This window comes from Lampetra planeri, chromosome 35 (assembly GCF_965212315.1).
Source record: "Lampetra planeri chromosome 35, kcLamPlan1.2.h2, whole genome shotgun sequence".
Taxonomy (NCBI): Eukaryota; Metazoa; Chordata; class Hyperoartia; order Petromyzontiformes; family Petromyzontidae; genus Lampetra; species Lampetra planeri.
The window spans coordinates 5,304,981-5,327,426 of record NC_136141.1 but is presented as its reverse complement, the minus strand read 5'-3'; the positions used below and the strand labels follow the sequence as shown (position 1 = coordinate 5,327,426).

Genomic DNA, 22,446 nt, shown 5'->3' with positions numbered 1-22,446 from the left:
CTTTTTTCACCTTAAAACACGCTTCCTGTACACCTCGCAAACAGCGTCCGTCACACGTCAAACAATCGGAATGATTTTATTCTCAGCACCGCAAAACGCTGAGTTAAGTGACAAACAACATTTAACACCGCGGGTTTTATTGTGCAGTCATTGGTGAACGGGGTGACACCACCAACTCGCTACGCTCAAGAACCCGGTTTAATCACGGGCGCCTGACACCCAGATGGGAACCCGGGATCACCTCGGCCTGTCCCACCCTGCACGAACCCTACGAGCCACCAGGATACCCACCCATGAAACCCACATTTTAATTATTGATATTCTGCCATCTACCTTGTGTGGCAACGTCAGGCAGAAGGCCGATGCATATTTGGTCCAAATCCTGTTTCCAATCAAGGTGATAACTTACCCGATCGCTCTAACACTGGGGACAAATTGGCTTGTGGTTATGGTTGCAGTGCTGCGGTTCTGCCTCCAACACGAGCCCAGGACGTCGCTCACGCTGCAGATGAAGTCGGGCCCAACAAGAAGCCTCTGTCCCAGCTTTGTGGTGTGAGTTAAGGAAGCGCCGAGACCCAGCGATGGCCTATGACAGCGCTGCAGCCCACCTGTGCCCTTTTTCCACGAGCAAAACTGAGCAAGGCCGCCGCAGGGGCCTCACAGGACACTCGAATTTGGCTCGGGGGCCCAGCAGGGCCAGGGGTGAGAACGATGATGTCGTCGGCGAGTAAAACTCAAACACAAAGTCCTCACACGTCGTCTACACGCGTCTCCAGTGGCTCACTGTGTGTGATTGCGATGGCACGGCTCGGTTGCGCAGTGGGAAAGAAGCAAGAGGCTCGACATTCGCCCGAGCAGCGAAGGGCAAGAGAACGGCTTCTCACGGCCGATGACCACAAGGTGCTTCCACGGATTTCTAACGGACGGCAGGTTCCGTGTAAGAGCGCAAACGGGGGAGGTGTCATCGGTCACGCGCGAAAGTCCGACCTCGCACAAAGCGTCCCCCACCGCCGCGGCCGGCACGACGTTACGAACGCAAACGGCGCCGACAGGGGCGGCGCGCACCCCGAGGCCTCTACCCCCCGTCGGCCTCCGCGGCCTGCTTCAGTTTCCGCACGACGCTGCCGAGCGGCGCAACCTGGACGCGGGCCGGGCTCTCGTGCCCGTGGAGGAGCGTGTCAGGTCCCAGGGCTGGAACCAAGGCCCCCACCTCCAGTCTCCCCAACACGGTCTCCTGACTGCGTCTCCGGGGAGCCGTCGCCGCCGCCGCCAAACTAGCGACGATTTCAGATTCCCTCCTCCTCCGCTTGCGACGCAGATCGGGGCTGTCCAGCTTATCCTCCTCTTTATTCTCCTCCTCCTCCTCCACAGCAGCAGCACCCTCTGCTGGCGGCCCCGGCGCGTCCGCCACCACCGCATGCTCAACCTCCACCACCGCATGCTCAACCTCGCTGCCCTTGCCGGTGTCCGCATTCCCCTCCTCCTCTCTCCGCGCCGCCGGTGGCTCGGCGAGTTTAGCAGGAGGAGCGTCGTGCTCTGGGTGGCGATCATTTGCGTGCCCGTCGTGATTGCGATGATCAATCGCCACTGCCGCCGCCGCCGCTGGCTCCTCTTTTCTCTTCGCGACCTCCGCCCCTCTTCCCTCCCCTTCGACATCCGCATCCCTCGCGACCTGCACGTTGACCTCCACCTCGTGCGACGCCTTCCCCGGCTCAGCGGGAGCGCGGTGGAGCTGTTTGTCGGCTGGGGCAGCAGGCGCCGGATTCTCTTCCTTGCGCACTTTGACCATGGCCTCCTCTGCCGGCTCAGCAGCTCCATCTCTATTCTCGACATCCTGCGCAGGATTCACGCCAGCATCCACTTCTCCTCCAGGTTTGTCGTTGGTATCTTTACTGCCATCAGCATTCTCCGGAGCTGTGAAATGTAAGAGAGGAAACCTGACCACGATGACACGGCATGTGTGTTTTCACTCACACAGACACAAACACACGTACATAAACATACACCCACACAATACATACAAAAACACCAACACATATATACAAAGGCACGCACGCAGCCACAACCACACAGATACAAATACACACGCAGACACACACAGAAACATCCTACCCACACACGCGCACACAGCAGGGGCCAGACAAATGGCAATACCAATACCCGCCATTCGCCACTAAGTGACAGTGACGTCACCATGGCGCCTGTGCCAGGCTATGTGCATTTTAAGGCCACGTGAAATGTCGAACGCCCAATGGCAGGTCACGGGACAGACCCAGGTGCCATGGGCTGCCTGACTGAGATGACTGGCTGCTACACCACCTGTGCCCTCTACTGTGCCAACTAGTTGTGCTTTAGCCCCCCCCGGCGCTCCGCTCGTTCTTGTGAGCGCCACTCCTTTGCCATCCGTTGTTGCTGGAGGGCGACTCCCTCCAACTGCCCAGGAGCAGCGTCCTTCACGAGCCTCCTCCATAGAGGCCGAACCTAACACCGCTGGTACCAGTTGTCGGCAAGTCCACTCAGCTCCACATAAGTCCAGGTTGGAAAGACCAAATTAAGCTCGTGCTAGAGGGACCAGACCCACACACAGGCACACGTCAAACGCACACAGACATGCACGCGAGGCCGCGTTAGTGCCCACACACCAGGCTGGCTGTGAGGCCGCACAGCGTTATCGAGCTTCTCCTGCCCGTGCATCTCCTTGTGCTGCTCCTGGATCACGGCCAGCAGCCGCTCCTGCTGGTCCAGCAGCCGCTTCTGCTGCTCCTGCTGCTGCTTGATCACCTCGAGCAGGAGCTTCTGGTCCAGCTTGCCATCCTCGCCCTCGCCCTGTCCGGCGCCCACATCGGCGCCGGCGGCCGGCTGTCCCTGCGGCTTCTCCTGCGGCTTCTCCTGCGGCTTCTCCTCCTCGCCATGAGCCGCTGCCTCCAACGGCTGGGCGTTATTGTCGTGCTCGGCCGGCGGCCGCCGGTGCTGGTCGCCGGGCTCCACGGCAGCTCCTGCTGGTGCAGCGTCATCTGCTGCTACCTCGGCGGCATTCGGTTCATTCGCGTGGATGTGCCGCGGGGGGGGGGGCGGCAGCGTCATCGGCGCCGCCTCCGGCCTCGGCCCGCGCTCTCACGTGAACCTCTCTCTCCACTAAGTCGCGTTCCTTCTTCTTGGGCTCTGCCGGCTCCTTCGGCTTGTTCTCATCCTCCAACGCCGCCTGACCTCGGACCTCGGCCTTGGCCAGGCCTCCGGCTACGCCTCCTCCATCGCGGTGTGGGGGCACCAGCGCTTTCTCCTTCTCTTCCTGCACGAGCTCGCGAAGGTCCTGCACGTCAGCCTGGTGCCGCCCGGCCACCACCTCCTCCATCTCCATGGCCGGCCCCTCCACGTTTTTGGCGTGGTCGTCACCCTCGCGTTGCCCCCCGCCGTGCCCCCCGCCATGCCTCCCCCCACCAACTGGCCCAGGCTTATCATCGGGAATCATCTCCTCGTGCTCCTCGCTCTCCTTTATTTTTTCTACATTGAGAAACAGAGAGAGGTGGAGATCAGGACCGGTTAAAAACAACATGTCACGAAGGTGGTCAGGTGGCTCGGAGGTCAGAACTCTGAGCCAGCTCCACTTCGATTTTGGGTTCGAATCTGGGTTCATCAGCCCGTGACCAAACCGGCATGACAAGCGTGGCGGCGTTGTTTGTTGCATGTGGATCGGTCTTGACCTGACACCCGACTGCTTCCTCCACGCTGAGACGGCGATGGTGCATTCAGTTCCGTGTACGCTGTAAACCACTGGACCTATTCCAAAAGAAACCCCCATATTTCATGAAACCATGATTACCTGATAAATGGCGCGATATTTTTTTCAATCCCAGAGCCGGAATTTAGCCAAATTACGTGGCAAACCAAATTTACCGTGAGGGTTTTTTTTTGCGGTGACAGGGCCGAGACCATCAACTCGCTGTGGTTGGGGATGACAACCCATATTGGAACACACGAGTCCAGCGGCGCCAGCTCAGCGGCCCTGCGCTCGTAAGCCACGTGACAATTTCATTTGTTTGGCCGCGTCGGGCGGTGGAGGGTCCTTTCGACAGAAATGTGGCCGGATAGTTGCGTCGTGGACCAAATAATGAGCTATGCACGTCACCAGCCATTGCAATGCCTCGCTGCCAATTAATCAACCAGGAAATGTTGGGGGCATGCTGCATAATCTAAATGATGGCGTTGTCTTCTGGAAAAAATGTTTTAATCTCGTTGTTCAGGAAAATCAAAATAAATAATTTTGGTACACGCACAAATTTCACGAAATTAACAAATTACTGTTCATCTTGTGAAAGACAATTCTCCCCGATGTAATGCAGCGCGTACGACTAAAGTGCGAGTTGCCACTCACTGCTCAACCCCACCCCGCACCCAGCCCCAGCTCAATCCCGTGACACCATGACCCTGTGACCTCTGACCTGGTGCCCCCGGCCGGTCCAGCGGCACACCATCACGCGGCACGGGCGGCTCGTGACGATGCTCGTCCTGCAGCGCCTGCTGACCTCCTGGCGGCACAACAACCACGCACAGGAAACGGGATCTGTTTGGCATTGTCCATCATCACAACAAAGACAAAGATCCCCCGTACAGCCTTTTCAGGCTGGTAGGGCAAGTGCTTTTATAGCGGGCACCGATGAAGGCCAACTATTAAGGCCAACATGACCTTCATAGGTAACCAGCATCACAACAATATCACCCACCATCATACCAACATCACATCAGCACCCACCATCAAAGTGCTCAAAACGACAACAGCATCACAGCAGAGTCGCTCACCATCGTCCGGCCTCAGCAGCTGTCCTTGCTCGTCCTCAATCTTGTCCTCCAACTCCGCTTTGGGAACCTCGATCTGGGGGGGCTCCGCTGCCCCCTCCTCCATGGAGTCGAGTTTGAGCCTTCCCCCACCAGCCGCTATGGCCCCCATCGCATCGTTCACCGCTGGGAGCACGTCGGGTGCTTAGGGGGGCAGGGGGCGCGGGGGGTGGGGGAGGAGAACGGGGGGGGGGGGGGCACGTCAGCGCAACTGGGCGGTGACGCGGCGGCCCAGCTGGAGTGCGCTCGCCGCGTTTTGCGGAAACTTGCAGTTCGAATCCAAACGGCCGCCCTGGTTATTGCCGCCGCTCGTGTTGACCATCAAGTACCACGCGTCGGCTGCTTCGGGTGCACGTTAAAGATACCATGACGTCATTTCGTGACCCCATTACGAACAAACGGAGGGATGGACGACGGGGCTGACGTCGCACTCGTTGGAGAGAGTTACCTGCGCGAATGTCGGCGCCGCGGTTCGCTTCGCGGAGCTCAGGCGCCAGCGCCACATCGAGGTCCAGCATCCCGGTCCGGGCCGGCGTTGGGGCTGGCACGAGCTTCTCCGGCGACGCCGGGGACAGGGTGCTGATAGTGCTCACCACCAGCACCACCAGCCCCACCCACAGCACCAGCTGCACACACGCACACACACGTGCCAAGTCAGAGTTTGACTCTTTACCAAGTACCTGGTGCGGTGTGTAAACATCCTCGCTGGGAGATGGCCACAAAGGCGTAGTGCTCTCCAGGCCACCCCCTCTCGTGTGTGCCGTGCCAGCCTTCATAGGTGCTACTCGCTAATGGCACAGCCTGTGCGGGCTCCACGGGGGTTCTGCGTCTGTGTGTGCGTGCCTGTGCGATGAAGCCGTCCTTGTGGAGCCGGCGGTAGATGAGCGCCGGGCAGATGAAGCAGATGAGGCTGCCCATGGTGGCTCCGGTCAGTCCCAGAATCGTCTCAACTGCCAGGAAACCACCACCCCGCACACGACAACCGCACAGTCACCGCACACTGCCACGTCGTCACCACACCGCACAGTCACCGCACAGTCACCGCACACTGCCACGTCGTCACCGCACGCCGCCACAACACCGCACAGTCACCGCACGCCATCACCAACGTCACCACGCACCAGACCACCAACGCGCACGACCGCCACCGCTCCACACCGTCACCGGGCACCTTCACGCGCCGCCCTCCCCCGCACCACCCGCCTAGGCTAGTGGGTATAGCACTGCATAGACCCTGAACCGTGCCCGGAGCGCTGGGAAGCAGAGATGGAGAGGGGATTAGTCGAGGGGGTGGTGGAGGGGGGGGGGAGGTGGTTGGCACTCACCGTTGGGCACGAACACGCTGACCAGCATGGTGGAGAACACAATGAGTGCCGTCACCACCTTGAACCGCAACGGCGGCATGAAGCCCGTCGCCGTGAACGTGCCGTCCTTTTGCTGCGGGGACACGCGTTGGGGGGGGGGGGTCGTGGGAGGGAAGGGAGAGGGGGGTTTTATGTCATTAGATCCGGTGACAGAATTGTGACCTTTCACAGCTGTCCCCCCCGTCACTGTGTTTCCGCGCGACTTCCCGAGTTAAAATAGAAACCAAATTATAGCGAAAGGATTCAATAGGTGGGAGTGCTCCGTGTCAGGTGGGACACACACGAACATACACACACACGCACAAATACGTACACACGTACACACAAGTACAAAGACAAACAAACAAAGATCCCCCCGTATAGCCTTAAAAGACTGTTGGGGCAAGTGTTGTTAGGGAGCACCTATGAAGGCCCACTGCACACGAGGGGGTGGATGGCCAACATTACGCCCGACCGCCTTTGTTTGCCGAGTGGCAAAGTTCACACGTGGCACCAGGTACGAATTTGAGGTTGAGTCGACCTAGGGTAGGCCCAACACCGCTTCAGATAATCGTCAGTGGTGTTGGCCGTGAGCGGGAATTGAACTCTGGATCGCTGGGTTCGTAGCGCTGCGCACTAACCGCTGCACTACCGCTCCCCACACACATGTACACACACACACACATGTACACACACACACACGAAGTCTCTATCTGCACTTCAGAAAAGTCTCAGCCAACTCTGAGTGACACCCAGCCCTGAGTGACACCCAGCCCTAATTGACACCCAGCCCTGAGTGACACCCAGCCCTTAGTGACACCCAGCCCTGATTGACACCCAGCCCTGAGTGACACCCAACCCTGAGTGACACCCAGCCCTTAGTGACACCCAGCCCTGAGTGACACCCAGCCCTGAGTGACACCCAGCCCTTAGTGACACCCAGCCCTGAGTGACACCCAGCCCTGAGTGACACCAGCCCTGATTGACACCCAGCCCTGAGTGACACCCAGCCCTGAGTGACACCCAGCCGAGTGACACCCAGCCCTGAGTGACACCCAGCCCTGAGTGACACCCAGCCCTGAGTGACACCCAGCCCTGAGTGACACCCAGCCCTGAGTGACACCCAGCCCTGAGTGACACCCAACCCTGAGTGACACCCAGCCCTGAGTGACACCCAACCCTGAGTGACACCCAGCCCTTAGTGACACCCAGCCCTGAGTGACACCCAGCCTTGTGTGATACCCAGCCCTAATTGACACCCAGCCCTGAGTGACACCCAGCCCTGAGTGACACCCAACCCTGAGTGACACCCAGCCCTTAGTGACACCCAGCCCTGAGTGACACCCAGCCCTGAGTGACACCCAGCCCTTAGTGACACCCAGCCCTGAGTGACACCCAGCCCTGAGTGACACCCAGCCCTGAGTGACACCCAGCCCTGAGTGACACCCAGCCCTGATTGACACCCAGCCCTTAGTGACACCCAACCCTGAGTGACACCCAGCCCTGAGTGACACCCAGCCCTGAGTGACACCCAGCCCTGATTGACACCCAGCCCTAATTGACACCCAACCCTGATTGACACCCAGCCCTGAGTGACACCCAGCCCTGAGTGACACCCAGCCCTGAGTGACACCCAGCCCTGAGTGACACCCAGCCCTGAGTGACACCCAGCCCTGAGTGACACCCAGCCCTGATTGACACCGAGCCGAGTGACACCCAGCCCTGAGTGACACCCAGCCCTGAGTGACACCCAGCCCTGAGTGACACCCAGCCCTGAGTGACACCCAGCCCTGAGTGACACCCAGCCCTAATTGACACCCAGCCCTGAGTGACACCCAGCCCTGAGTGACACCCAGCCCTGAGTGACACCCAGCCCTGAGTGACACCCAGCCCTTAGTGACACCCAGCCATTAGTGACACCCAGCCCTGTGTGACACCCAGCCCTAATTGACACCCAGCCCTGAGTGATACCCAGCCCTTAGTGACACCCAGCCCTGAGTGACACCCAGCCCTGTGTGATACCCAGCCCTAATTGACACGCAGCCCTGAGTGACACCCAGCCCTGAGTGACACCCAGCCCTGAGTGTCACCCAGCCCTGAGTGACACCCAGCCCTGAGTGGCACCCAGCCCTGAGTGACACCCAGCCCTGAGTGACCCGCAGCCCTGAGTGACACCAGCCCTGAGTGACACCCAGCCCTGATTGACACCCAACCCTGAGTGACAACCAGCCCTGAGTGACACCCAGCCCTGATTGACACCCAGCCCTGAGTGACACCCAGCTCTTGGCGAGACCCACCCAGCCCTGAGACGCAACCAGCCAGGCCCGTGCGTGACACACGGCCGAGGCAGGGTGGCACCCGGGCACAACCACCTGTGTCTCGAAGAGCAGGGTGTTGAGCGCCTGGCGGCAGGGCAGGATCATCATGGGGAAGGAGACGGCCACGGAGAGGACGAAGCCCATGCGGATCGCCTCCGTTACCACGTTCGACGGGAAGTTCATCAGGACATTCCCGGCGATCTCGTCCGTGAAGCTCGCGTAGCCAAAAAACCCGACCTAGAGCCGCCGGCAGCGAGGGAGAGGGCAGGGGGGGGTGGAGGTTGTGGAAGGTGTTTTGTTTATAAACAGAGTTGCGGAGAACAGGCCCAAAGCCCCGTGATGCAGATTAGGGAGCGATTACAACTTTGAGTTACGGACCCAGCATCGGTATACCAAGTGGCCAACTTGCACAGTGACATGTTTGACAACTTTAGAAGGTCCGTATTTATTTCATTTGTTAAACTATTAAACGTGGAAGGTGGAACGTGTTACCGTGAGCGAGTGCAAGAGTGCAATCGAGTGAGCGTGTCCACTCACGGCGATGTAGAACGTGTAAACGATCTTGAGCGCACGGCTGAATATGGAGCTCATGTGCTTGACGGACGGCTCGTCTAGCGAGTCATATGTCGGCAGCACCTGCCTGTGGCCGGCGGGGGGAGAGGTCAGAGGTCACGGCGCGGGCGGCACGACAATGGCGCAATTGGAAGAGCTTAAAAAAACGCACGCCGCCGCCGACGACGATCTCAGCCTGCATCTGTTTCCAACGCCACTCGCTCTCCCGAGCCACACGACGGAGCCCCAACGCCGCCGTAGATGGGGAGGGAGCGACGGAGGGAGGGAGCGATGGGCAGAAGCAGAACAACGAGGAGAAGCGGCTAACAAGTGCTTCTGCGTCGTGCGCAAAGCAGGGAATGCTGGGAGTGATGGTGTTAGTGTGGTGGGGGGGGGGGTTGTGGATTCATGGTGAGAGGGAGAGGGGGGGGGGCATAATTTTCACGATGTTCGCACACTGGGGGGTAGCGCTGGTTATTACTACGTCACTCTCTTTAATTGACAATTCACTCCCTGTCGACGTGTGTTTGGCGCTTTGCAAAACGTAATCTTGCAACTGTGCGAGTGGCTTCATTTCACCATCTCAAGTGTCCAATTGGACCTCTCTCAGTGGGCAGTGCATCACTTCGTGTGTTGGCGAGCGACTCGCGGAAGACAAAGATCACAGAGCTGCTTCGGAGATCCACTCAAGCGACCTCTGATCCGCACGTGCCCACTGTGGCAGTGATAATTGCGCATCATAGAAATGCAATCTATTATTTTTCTTAGAGCTGGAAATTGGTCAAATAAAATGTCAAAGACGCCCGAAATTGAACGCGATGTTTAGTTTGTGATTCGTTCGTCACCAGGGTAAGAACGCCACATCATGAGAACCCGGTTTAATCGCGAGCAGTGGCTGAACCCGGATTTGAACTCAGGTTCCCACTGGTGCTGGCTCAACGCTCCAGACTTCTTTTGTAAAAGCACCATAATGGGAAAAACACGTCCACTTAATATTCTGTTGTAAAAGTGCATTTAGGATGCTGTGAATGAGTTCAAAGTAGAAACTACACTAGAGGTCACGGATTTCATACAATCACAGAAGTCACAGCTCAGCATCTCCGACCCCCCGAGCTACCACGCTCACCACGTGAAGAGCGTCGGGAAAATTTACCTCGGGGACCCGGCCACAGCCCCTCCCCTCCAGCGCCATCGCTCACGCAAGCACGGGCGCGGCCTCGCCACGACCAACAGTGCACATTGTGGTGACCGTCTAGGCCACCGGGCCTCATCGGTACACGACGAGGGGTCTCGGCGTGTACCGCGGGCCAAGGGAGGTTTCATACTCTTAGTTCTTTCGGTAAAGTCACGTAGGTAAAAAATGAAATTAAAATTAATAAAAACAATAAAATCACGACGTTTCGGAGGCAACACAAGCTTCTGTCTTCAGGTGAAACTGTCACAGCAAAACATCTGTATCAATTGCTTGTGTTGCCTCCGAAACGTCGTGATTTTATTAATTTGAATTTCATTTTTTACCCACGTGACTTTACCGAAAGAACTAAGAGTATGAATCCTTGCAGTCACAAAAGCTTCAAATCTAGAATCAAGGGAGGTTTCTCCCTCCCGTGGCCTTGCGCTCCGGCGCCGCGAAGACGGCGCAGGCGAGGCAAGGAGGGACGGGGGCTCGCGAGCGCCAAGCACGTAACGACGACCCACCGGCATGAGCAGAGAGCACGGTGTGGTTAAACTACCGATTCTGCACGTCTCGTTTGCATCGTGTGCTCCGACTCGCTCATCGGCGTTAAGTTTAACTGTAAGTTGCATTTAACTTGCGTAAATTGGATGTTATCGAATCTCATGCCAACGACTTCATTGGATTCCGCTGACTTCGACGTGTGACGAGCACATCAGTTGCGTCCAACTCGCACGATCGTATCGGATCGATTCTCGCTTACACGACGCGATGCGTGGCATCACCGCAAGCACAGCAATGGACTGTAAATTGGTGATTTGACGCGTCGTTGCATGCCGACCAAGCGCGGCGAGCGTGACCCCACCGCAGGGGTCAAGTCACGCTCAGCCATTCCCAGAATGCACCAGCAAAGCTGTTAGAAGGGCAGACATCTCCAGAAGCTCCCACGACGCACACCAAAAGCCGGGGATTTTGCAGCAGCGCCAGCGGTGGCGGTGGCAGCAAGCGTGGCGGTGGACGGAGGCCAAGGCATCCTCACAAGAAACGACAAACGGGGGGACTGAGAGCTCCCCAAGAGAGGTGCCCCGCCTGGCCACGGTGCTGCCAGGCAGAGCCGGCAGCACGCGGATCATGGCACTGACAGCACCGGCCAGCTGGGAGACAGGGAACGGTGATGCCCATTGCGAGCGCCGTGGAAGGGAGTGTGGGAGGGAGTGGTCGGGGTGAGGGGGGGGGAACACCCGGCAGAGGCGACGGGCACAATGGGTGCCGTCGCCGGCGCAAATCGCGTGCCAACTCGGCGGCTAAATCTGCACGAGCCGGGGCCACTGGCGATGACGCAAGAGTTTTCAGTTTGCGACATCGATTCACAGACGCGGCTGTGCGGCTGTGCGGCTCACAGACGCCGACACAAGCAGGGCAGGGCGGACACCGTAACTTGTCCTGCTCGGCGATCTCTCGTCATGGAAAAGTTTTGCACATGGTCGTTATCGACCTTTTACTGCAACATTCACTTGATCCTTGAGTGCACCGGATGGCCCAGGTCTCCCATGGAAAGTAGCCAATCAGTCTAAGTGGGCTCTGGTTATAAATCAAGGAGCCACGAAAACAAATGATAATTAAATTAGTCAGAACGATCTGCAGCCTACATGAGCACTGAGGCATGTGATGCTCATCTCCACTCCACAAACCTGAGCCAGTGTTGGAAATTCCACTTTCCTATGGCAGGGGGGAGTCTATCCTTAGGACGACCGCGACGTACATCCCCGCCAAGCTGCCTCCATGTTCTCGATCGAGGAGGAACGACGGGCTGAGTCAACCCGCAAGCCGGATGTAGAACTCGCAACCTCCCGACTGCGGGACGCTCACTTGACCACTGATCAGCCACGGGGCCGGGGATGGACTTAAGAGGCTAACTGGGCGCTCGTTGCCCTGCGCGCACGCTACCATCACTACACGCCGTAATGTTCACAGTGAAGCGAGCCGACCCCCAGATACACAGGACAGGAGCCTCGGCGGGAGACACAAAGGTCCCCCACCACATAGCCTACTACACAGGCTGTTGGGGAAAGTGCAGTTAAGGAGCACCTTCCACACGAAAGCACATGGACAACAGCGTGGCACTGTATGCACAGGCAGGCAGACGCACAGACGCACAACAACCATAACAACATAAACAACAACAACAAGACAGACACCATGGTGAGGGTTAAGGCCTGGGCAAGGGCCCAACAGGGTCACGTGACGGACCCAGACGCCGGTAGCGATTGGTGGCTGGGGTGGAGGCATGGAGGCGAGGACTGGGCGACGGATGCGCGTACTCACGACTGACATCCGAAGGCCATGCTGAAGATGGAGAAGCTGTGGAAAAGGCCCGTGCCCCAGTGCGAGAGGACCAGCTTGCGCCTCCACTGCTCGGTTAGAATCTCATGGGAGAAGCACAGGCAGGCCATCTGTTTGGCGAAGGCAAACACGCCCTGAGTTTGGCTCGACTCGACTCGCTTGCGCCACCAAAGTAAATAAATAAATAGCCTGCTGCCCGGAGCCTTTCCCAGCATCACGGGGACGAGGAGGAAGGAGAGGGCACTGGCTCGGGAGTACAGGAGGGGAGGGGGCGGGCGATGACCGAAGGAACGCGCCGGTGGGGTTTGGAAACGGATGCTGGCGCTGCTCGCTGCGCTGGGACGGCTGCGCTCACGGATAACCCCGGCGCCAGCGACATCGACGGAGTACACTCGACGCACCCGGGATTGTTCAATTGACCCGCCACGTCTCAAGCCAGAGAACAGTACACTTTCTCACTCTTAAGTTCCCATTATATTTCCAATGGTGCCGTCGGCCCATTCAGATAGGGGTGTTCTACCCCATGGAAGCAGATATCATAGAACTGCTTTTGAAGTCGCTTCCATACTGGCGACCGAAAGCAGCCGAAAACTCAAACTCAGGATCTCAGCAGGTGGCCCTGCGTGTCTCTGACCTCCGAGCCACGCGTCCGCCTCTCGTCACCGTGGTTTGTAAATCGCGCGACGTGGTGGTTCGTGAGCCTAGCCGTTCCAGCCGCAGCCTCGCGTCATTAGCCCAAGCCGCGCCCCTGATCCACGCTGGCCCTCTCGCGCGCGCGAGAGAGAGAGAAAGACGGCAGGCCTTACCGCCCAACCGCCCCTCACGCAGCCACATGTCGGCACAAGCAACGCCGCGGCCCGCGGTTTAATCGGCGAGGAGCGGACTCCCGTAGGACGCCCTGCGCCACTCAGCAACGTCAGAACTACTCGCGCCATCGCCAATCATTGTTAGGATTGTCCGGTACATTTTCTGGCCAGGAGAGCGGCGGTGAAATGGCCGAGATTTGGCTCTCTGCTCCCGCCGATCAAAGTGGGGGCGGCGGCGTGCCTCGGCCGACGCCGTACAAACGGGCCCGGCTACTTACGGGTGGCACAGGAAGGTTGTGCCAAAGAGCGCCAGGCAGCGGAAGGTCCCGGCCGGGCGCCAATAGTGCACTCGTCTCATCCATCCGCCCGCAAAGAGGCCGTAACGCAGGGATGTGAGAGCTATCTAAGGCAACGCAAAGCACGCCAGAGGGGTTTTCTCGCACGGCACACACGAACGAACACACGCGCACAAGCACGAACACACGCGCACGTACGCAAGCACGAACACACGTGCACGTACGCAAGCACGAACACAGGCGCACGCACACAAGCACGAACACACACAAGCAGGAACACACACACGAACACGTATGCTTGGACACACGCACGCGCGCACAGACACACACATGGGCACGCCTGCACAAGCGCACACGCTCACACGCACAGAAATGCCTGCACACACGCTCGCACGCACATGTACGCACACGCTTGCTGAAGTTGTGGAAGCCATGACAGGACCACGGAGGCCATGGTCTGTGCAGCGTTAGTAATGGCAGAAGAAGTGAGTGGGTGAGGCAGCACCACAGAGGTTCACACACACAGTAACCTGGCCACAAATCTCAACAGTATTTCTTATACAACACAACAGCAATGTGGATTTACATCACCCTGTCTAAACGTGACTGGATATCAAGAAGCTGGACAGGAACAGCCATATTTATTTTTATAAAGGCAGTTGTAGGTCTCTATGCAAGTCTGTGGGTTCCTGTGTGGGTATACGAGTCTCTATGAGAGTCCAATGGCCTCTGTCTAAGTCAATACAATGTAATGTGAATGTAAAGAATGTCTAAATGGGAATGTTTATTTTGGAGCGGGGGGGGGCAGTTCGCTAACCTAACCTTAAGCTTTCACCAACACTACAGTTGACATTCATAACAAGTATTCTTTGGGTCTTTCGGTAAAGCCACAGACAGAAAAAAATACAAATAAAAAATTCATAAAAAGCACAACGCAATTTGGATCCGCACAGCCAAACGAGAACGACTTAGCGGAGACGGAGCGACAAGATTTAGCTCATGTCCAGTTGCTGGACAGATTGTTGTGTCACGTAATGGCGAGAACTGGCGACAGCGTGAGGACAAAGGCCTGCGGCCACCAGTAACTAGATCGTGCTTGGTGGGTGACATTGTCGATTCTGCTCAGGAAACATTCAGGGTGTACGGGGTCGACAGTAGAGGAACCCTTCATAAATGTAGAGGAGCCTTTCCTAAACCCAGCCAGAAATCGGCTCGTGCGCAGGAGCTAGCCGGATTGTTGTGCCGCGTGACTGCGAGAGGTGGCGCTGGCTAGAGGGAGAAGGTCCCTCATCTGGCAGTGGATGGATTGCGGTGCGCGCTGGCGACGGTCGATATCGGCGTGCGAGCTGCGAGGCGCCGGCGCCTGCGGTACTGACCACAAGCACGAAGAAGGCGTAGAAGAGTAGCGCCATGGCGCTGAGCGCCTGCAGCGAGGCCATGAGGTTGCGCTGGAGGCTGATGGGCAGCACGATGAGCGAGGCCACGGCCAGCAAGAGGAGCGCGCGGAACCCAAACGAAACCTCCACCACGACGACAACAACAAACAACTCTCACTCATCTTAGCAATCACTTACACCTCCCCCACGATCATAACTATTAAAAAACAACACTCCAACTCATCGCACCTACGATTAGCACGGTTGGCTACACACGGTGAGAAAGAAGTTCAACAGACATACATCTCACGAATTAACGAGACCTCCACCTCAGCAACAACGAACCACACTCACACACTCACTCTCGTCTAACCAATTAACAGGCACAACAATCAACACACTCACTTATGAGTAATTAGCAATACTTCCTCCATGGAAACAACAACAAACAACTACTCACTCTCATCTCACTAATTAATCTGACTTCTCGTCAAGAAACATAAACCCATTACACAAACTCCGGTCATCGTCGCAGTGGCTTTTGGCTATCCATCGAACAAAGAAGGTCACTGCAGAAGCCGTCTGGAACGCTCTTCCTTCCGATATAAGGATGCCACTGGAGCTATGCACTTTTAAACCATCTAGATTGAAAACTAATTTCTTGAGAACTGCTGTTAAGTTTAGTTTGTTGTCCTTCCCCCGCACCTCCGATTAGCACTGTTGGCTACGTACGGTGCGAAATAAGTTCAACATACACACATATAATCAAAGGATGACTACAAATAACGAAGGACCCCCTCCTCTGCTAGGGGCCGTCTGTGTGTTGGTGCGCTGTGCTCACGGTGACCCCGAGGAGGCGTCCGAAGAAGCTGGATCCGAGGTCGGCGATGACGACGTAGAAGGCGATGCACGTGCCCAGCATGAGGCCGATCATGCTGCCCGCGAAAGGTGCACCGTGGGTGCAGCACAACGGCACGGAGGAGCGTTAGGGACGACGCTGCAGGATCGCGCGCCGATTCTAAGAGAGCCGATACTTTGCATTTCGTTTGTTTTGCCTTGTTTAACACCGTCCTCGTCTCATTTGTATTGTTTGTCTTGATTGTCATGCCTCATTCTTTCCGTTAGCCTTAATGTCACATGGTCAGTGATATCTAAGCCATCCCTGGGCACCCGCCCTTACTAACCTGCCCTAACCAGCATGGTGAAGTATGCTCGAATAACCCTCATGATCAACACAGAATGGGGAAGCCTTCCTCCTCAAGTGGCTTAACAAAGGGCTGTACATTATTTATTTATCATTAAATATGAGCGAATACAATACTCTCTCGCTAACGAAGATAAATTAAACAAACCAGGTAGAAAAATAAGAAACTATTCAAACAACAGGAAAAGGAATCGATTATTGAGATGGATTTGCAACTCCGGGGAGTGGTCTGTGAGTAGTTAAAGATAATGAATGAATGAACGAGCAAGTCACACTTAACACTGCTGGCCGTTCAGTTCTCACCTGGCCTCAACAAGCAGCTTCCCCGGATGCCCATATGCCTGGTAGGCTGAGATACACGCACACACATGCGCATGTCAAAACACATTTTACTCTAATTTCAAACGTACACAAATGGAAACTATCATGATAATCCAACTTCTTTCGCACCGTAAGTAGCCAACCGTAACGGTCATGCGCTCCCAGAAGGCCGTGTGTCTGATGGGATGTGTGAAAAAAACATTAGATTTTTTTTAATCTGGTGGGCTAAAGAAGTGAATTATTTTGTCCTTTGAAAACGTGACACATTTTTTACTGTTTGGCCGTGTCGGGTGGTGGAGGGTTACGACACATTTATAAATAACGCGATCTGACCCAAAAACCTATATTATGAATAATATTGGTCACGAAAGCCTACGTGTTAATCTGGAGGGTTCCATTGGAAGTTCTGCGCAAAGTAACGTCATCGTTATCGCTCTGATTAACGGCGCGGCTCTTGTTAAATATAACAACTCTTTTCATGCCCGCGGGTGGCGCGGTGGGGCGGGTGGCGCGGTGGGGCGTGCGGCGCAGAGGGATGAGCGCTGGGTACCCAAGCCGACGTAGGTGCGGCGCTTGGTGGCGAAGGCCGTCTTGACGAGCATCATGCAGGTCTGGTGCGTCATCCATGCGCAGAAGAGGAGCAGCGCCGTGCCCAGCACCACACCACACTGCGCACATACAAAGTCAAAGATCCCCCCCCCGTGCTGATGTTTACACACTGCACCGGGTAATCATTTGAGGCCGAGTCGGCTCAGATAATCGTCACTTGTGTTGGTCGTGAGTAGGAATCGAAATCAGGTTGCCAGGTTCGTAGCACAGTACGCGCTAGACACTGCACTGCCGCTCCCAACGCACGATCCCCGGAGTAGCTTAATTAGATTGTTTAGGAAAATTCTGTTCACGAGCACCTCTAAAGGCTGGCACCATGGAGAAAGGGGGGGTGTGGTCAGGAGATCTATTTCAGTCACAGTCTGTGTCTAGTCGACATCTTGTGCAGTTGTATTCGAGTCATAGATTGTGGGTTTCATTCGGTCATTCTCTCGAAACTGTAGCAACCCTGGGCAGCCATCTAACTGCATTCAGGCATCTCCATGCACGGATGCATGCATGGAGCTGTCACGCACAGGTGCTGGGAGATGCTGCAGGTGACGTGAGGCTGTTATTGTCGGGCAGTGAGACGGGACACAGCTGTGAGTGGGCAATGACCTCTACAAGCCAGTGAACACGTGGGGTGGGCGGCCCCATCCAAACCCATCAAGTGGAACCCGAGACACGTCTGATATGTCTCTGAAGTGAAACATGAGACACATGGAACATGAGACACAGGGACACGTGGAACAAGAGGCAATGGACACGTGGACATGAGACAATGGACACGTGGAACAAGAGACAATGGACACGTGGAACATGAAACACAGAGACACGTGGAACATGAGTTCAAGTTCAAGTTAATTTATTTGGTATAGCCCTGTGAGCCATTCGGCTCTTGAATCGGGTGCAACTGCAACAAACAAAAAACATGAACAAGAAAACATTTTAAAGTGACTAAGTGCAAACAGAAAATCCAAGAAAAGACAGCAAAATATTGCAGAAAAAGCACCGTACACCAACACTGTGTGCAAAAATCCCAGTGGGATGAGACACAGGGACACGTGGTACATGAGACACAGGGACACGTTGGACAAGAGACACGTGGTACATGAGACACAGGGACACGTGGACATGAGACACAAGGACACGTGGTAGATGAGACACAGAGACACGTGGGACAAGAGACACAGAGACACGTGGTACATGAAACACAGAGACACGTGGTACAAGAGATACAGGGACACGTGGTACATGAGACACAGGGACACGTGGTACATGAGACACAGGGACACGTGGTACATGAAACACAGGGACACGTGGGACATGAAACACAGAGACACGTGGTACATGAAACACAGAGACACGTGGTACAAGAGATACAGGGACACGTGGTACATGAGACACAGGGACACGTGGTACAAGAGACACAGGGACACGTGGGACATGAAACACAGAGACACGTGGTACATGAAACACAGAGACACGTGGGACATGAAACACAGAGACACGTGGTACATGAAACACAGAGACACGTGGTACAAGAGATACAGGGACACGTGGTACATGAGACACAGGGACACGTGGTACATGAGACACAAGGACACATGGAACATGAAACACAGGGACACGTGGAAAAAAAGACAATGGACACGTGGAACATGAAACACAGAGACACGTGGAACATGAAACACAGGGACACGTGGAACATGAGTTCAAGTTCAAGTTAATTTATTAGGTATAGCCCTGTGAGCCATTCGGCTCTTGAATTGGGTGCAACCGCAAAAAAACAAAAAACATGAACAAGAAAACATCTTAAAGTGACTAAGTGCAAACAGAAAATCCAAGAAAAGACAGCAAAATATTGCAGAAAAAGCACCGTACACCAACGCTGTGTGCAAACATCCCAGTGGGATGAGACACAGGGACACGTGGTACATGAGACACAGAGACACGTGGGACAAGAGACACGTGGTACATGAGACACAGAGACACGTAGTACATGAGACACAGAGACACGTAGTACATGAGACACAGAGACACGTGGTAGATGAGACACAAGCACACGTGGGACAAGAGACACAGGGACACGTGGTACATGAGACACAGAGACACGTGTTCCAGTAGAATATTAGACAGACACGTGGAACTATTAAAAAGTAACTATTTTATTTTACCAGGTAAGACCCACTGAGCTACATAGCGACCTGGCCACAGATAATAACTCAACAAAGTGGCTTATCACGCGGACAATTATATCAGTCGCATATAAAACTCAAAACGCGCGTTTCTAAATGTTGAAAGAAACCCGGAGGACCCGGAGAAAAATCCACGCGACCACGGGGGGGGGGGGAGAGAGACATGCAAAAACTCCAAATATTACAGGCGTGAGATCACGGTGGGCATCGAACACACGATCTCCTTGCATACCAGGTGAGGTTAAATTTCGATTTAAAGCTTTCGTGACTGCAGGGATTCATCTTCTTGGTTCTTTCGGTAAAGTAACGTAGAAGGGAAGTAATAAAATAATAAAACATAATAAAATAATTCTCACGACGTTTCGGCCACAACGCAAGCAGCCGTCCTCAGGTGAAGACCAGGTCTGACGCTGTCTCCCCGACATACCTGTTCTTCAACTGAGGCCGGCTGCTTGCGTTGTGGCCGAAACGTCGTGAGAATTATTTTATTATGTTTTATTTTTATTATTTTATTACTTCCCTTCTAACGTGACTTTACCGAAAGAACCAAGAAGACAGGCGAGGTGAGTTAAGATCTCGCCACCGTGGAACATGAGACAGAGAGGATGAACGAGAGAGAACACGAGTCACAGGTGTGACACGCGTCAAAGTAGAACACGCATTGGAACCCTCGTCGAGAGGGTGTCCAAACTTGACGCAGAACCACGCGAATCGTTGCCTCGATGGGACCCCCCCTCTTCTCCTGACCACCCGTGAACTCGTAGAGCAGCACAGTCCCCCCTGCTGCCCACCACACGAAGCCCCCCTCACCTCCTTGAAGCAGTAGGGCATCGTCAGCACGCTCACGCCGACGATGCTGTTCACGATGTTTATCGTCAGCCCCCAGCTCGTCACGGCCATCTTCGCACGGAACGAGGGAGGTGGATGGTGGAAGAGACCCCGTGGGGATGATAGAAACGAGACGGGGGGGGGACACAGAGAGAGAGAGAACGCTTCGAGTCCCCGAGACCGGACACCCCCCGACCACCTCCCCGGGGTCTCTCCTAGTCGCCCCGCCGGGGAAAGCGCGCGATCGGCCCGCAACGATTAGTAGGCCGCAACGGAAGGCAGCAGCAGCAGCGGCGTCGGGGGGGGGGGGGCTCTTGTCGAATACCAAAAAAAAACTATCGAAATAAAGTTTATATTACATCTTGTTAACAATAACACACTGTGGGGTGGTGGGAGATGTTGATGCTGGGCAGTGCCACGCCACAAGGTGCAGAGAGGGCGGCTGGGCTGTGGAAGGGCGCGGGAAGTGGGAAGCCGCGGACGTGGCAATGGGGACCGCCCCCCTCGGAGTCCCCGAGGTCCCCTCAGTCTCACCCCCCCCAAGCCCCCCTGTCCCCCCACCCCCCTGTCCCCCCCACCCCCCAAAACCCCCCTGTCCCCCCACCCCCCCAAACCCCCCCTATCCCCCCACCCCCCCAAACCCCCCTGTCCCCCCACCCCCCCAAACCCCCCTGTCCCCCCACCCCCCTGTCCCCCCACCCCCCCAAAACCCCCCTGTCCCCCCACCCCCCAAAACCCCCCTGTCCCCCCACCCCCCCAAACCCCCCTGTCCCCCACCCCCCTGTCCCCCCACCCCCCCCAAACCCCCCTGTACCCCCACCCCCCTGTCCCCCCACCCCCCCAAACCCCCCCGTCCCCCACCCCCCTGTCCCCCCACCCCCCTGTCCCCCCCCCCCCACCCCCCCAGCCCCCCTGTACCCCCCACCCCCCCTGTCCCCCCCACCCCCCCAAACCCCCCTGTCCCCCCACCCCCCCAAACCCCCCTGTCCCCCCACCCCCCCAAGCCCTCCACCCCCCTGTCCCCCCCACCCCCCCAAACCCCCCTGTCCCCCCACCCCCCTGTCCCCCCACCCCCCCAAACCCCCCTGTCCCCCCACCCCCCCAAACCCCCCTGTCCCCCCACCCCCCCAAGCCCCCCACCCCCCTGTCCCCCCACCCCCCCAAACCCCCCTGTCCCCCCACCCCCCTGTCCCCCCACCCCCCTGTCCCCCCACCCCCCCAAACCCCCCTGTCCCCCCACCCCCCTGTCCCCCCCACCCCCAAAACCCCCCTGTCCCCCCACCCCCCCAAACCCTCCTGTCCCCCCCACCCCCCCACCCCCCTGTCCCCCCACCCCCCCAAACCCCCCCGTCCCCCCACCCCCCCTGTCCCCCCCACCCCCAAAACCCCCCTGTCCCCCCACCCCCCAAAACCCCCCTATCCCCCCACCCCCCCAACCCCCCTGTCCCCCTACCCCCCCAAACCCCCCTGTCCCCCCACCCCCCCAAACCCCCCCTGTCCCCCCACCCCCCTGTCCCCCCACCCCCCCAAACCCCCCTGTCCCCCCACCCCCCCAAGCCCCCCACCCCCCGTCCCCCACCCCCCCCAAGCCCCCCCTGTTTCCCAGCCCCCAAACCCCCCTGTCCCCCCACCCCCCCAAACCCCCCTGTCCCCCCAAACCCCTGTCCCCCTAAACTCACCCCCCCATGTCCCCCACCCCCTACCCCCCCCTGTCCCCCCCAAACTCTCTCCACCTTCGCTTCAGACTGTGCCCGGCTGGCTCGCCACGTGCCGTGGTCCCTGCACCCAATTCCAGGTGTCTCCCTCTGAATCCCTCGGTCCGAGTCACCGATCCCCAGGTCCCCGTCAGCTTTCAAGACTCCTTGTCGCCGGTCCCCAGCAATCCCACGCGTCCCTCAAGAGACCCCCCCCCCTCCAGATCGTGGAAGACCCCCCTAGTGACGAGGGGGATGATTTTGTTGGGGAGCGTGAATGGGGATCGTCCTTTAGGGGCGCTGCATCATCACCAAGAGCAAAGATCCCTCCCGGATAGCCGGAAGCAGATTGTTGAGGAAGTGCTGTTAGCGAGCACCTGTGAAGGCCGACACTGTGGCACAAGGGGGGTTGGGTGGCCAGCACCACGCCCGACCGCCTTTGTCTCCCCAGTGGCGATGTTTACGCACCGCACCATGCACTCGTTTGAGGCTGAGTCGACCTAGGGGCTCTAATAATCGTCACTGTGGTGTCGGTGGTCGTGAGTTGGAATCGAACTCGGGTCGCTCAACCA

General features: G+C 57.0%; 1 protein-coding gene across 1 annotated transcript; it reads right to left on the bottom strand.

The window, feature by feature from the left end:
• Positions 1-60: 60 nt before the first annotated feature.
• On the bottom strand, positions 61-22,029 carry SLC38A10 (solute carrier family 38 member 10). The gene is given in 17 exon segments (XM_078611046.1): positions 61-1,914; positions 2,643-3,069; positions 3,071-3,501; positions 4,440-4,526; positions 4,798-4,977; positions 5,282-5,459; positions 5,677-5,783; positions 6,159-6,270; positions 8,549-8,731; positions 9,032-9,134; positions 12,546-12,673; positions 15,042-15,185; positions 15,883-15,976; positions 16,549-16,594; positions 17,117-17,234; positions 20,163-20,252; positions 21,914-22,029. Coding segments are annotated over 16 exon segments (3,267 nt in total). The 5' UTR covers positions 21,914-22,029; the 3' UTR covers positions 61-1,075.
• Positions 22,030-22,446: the final 417 nt, after the last annotated feature.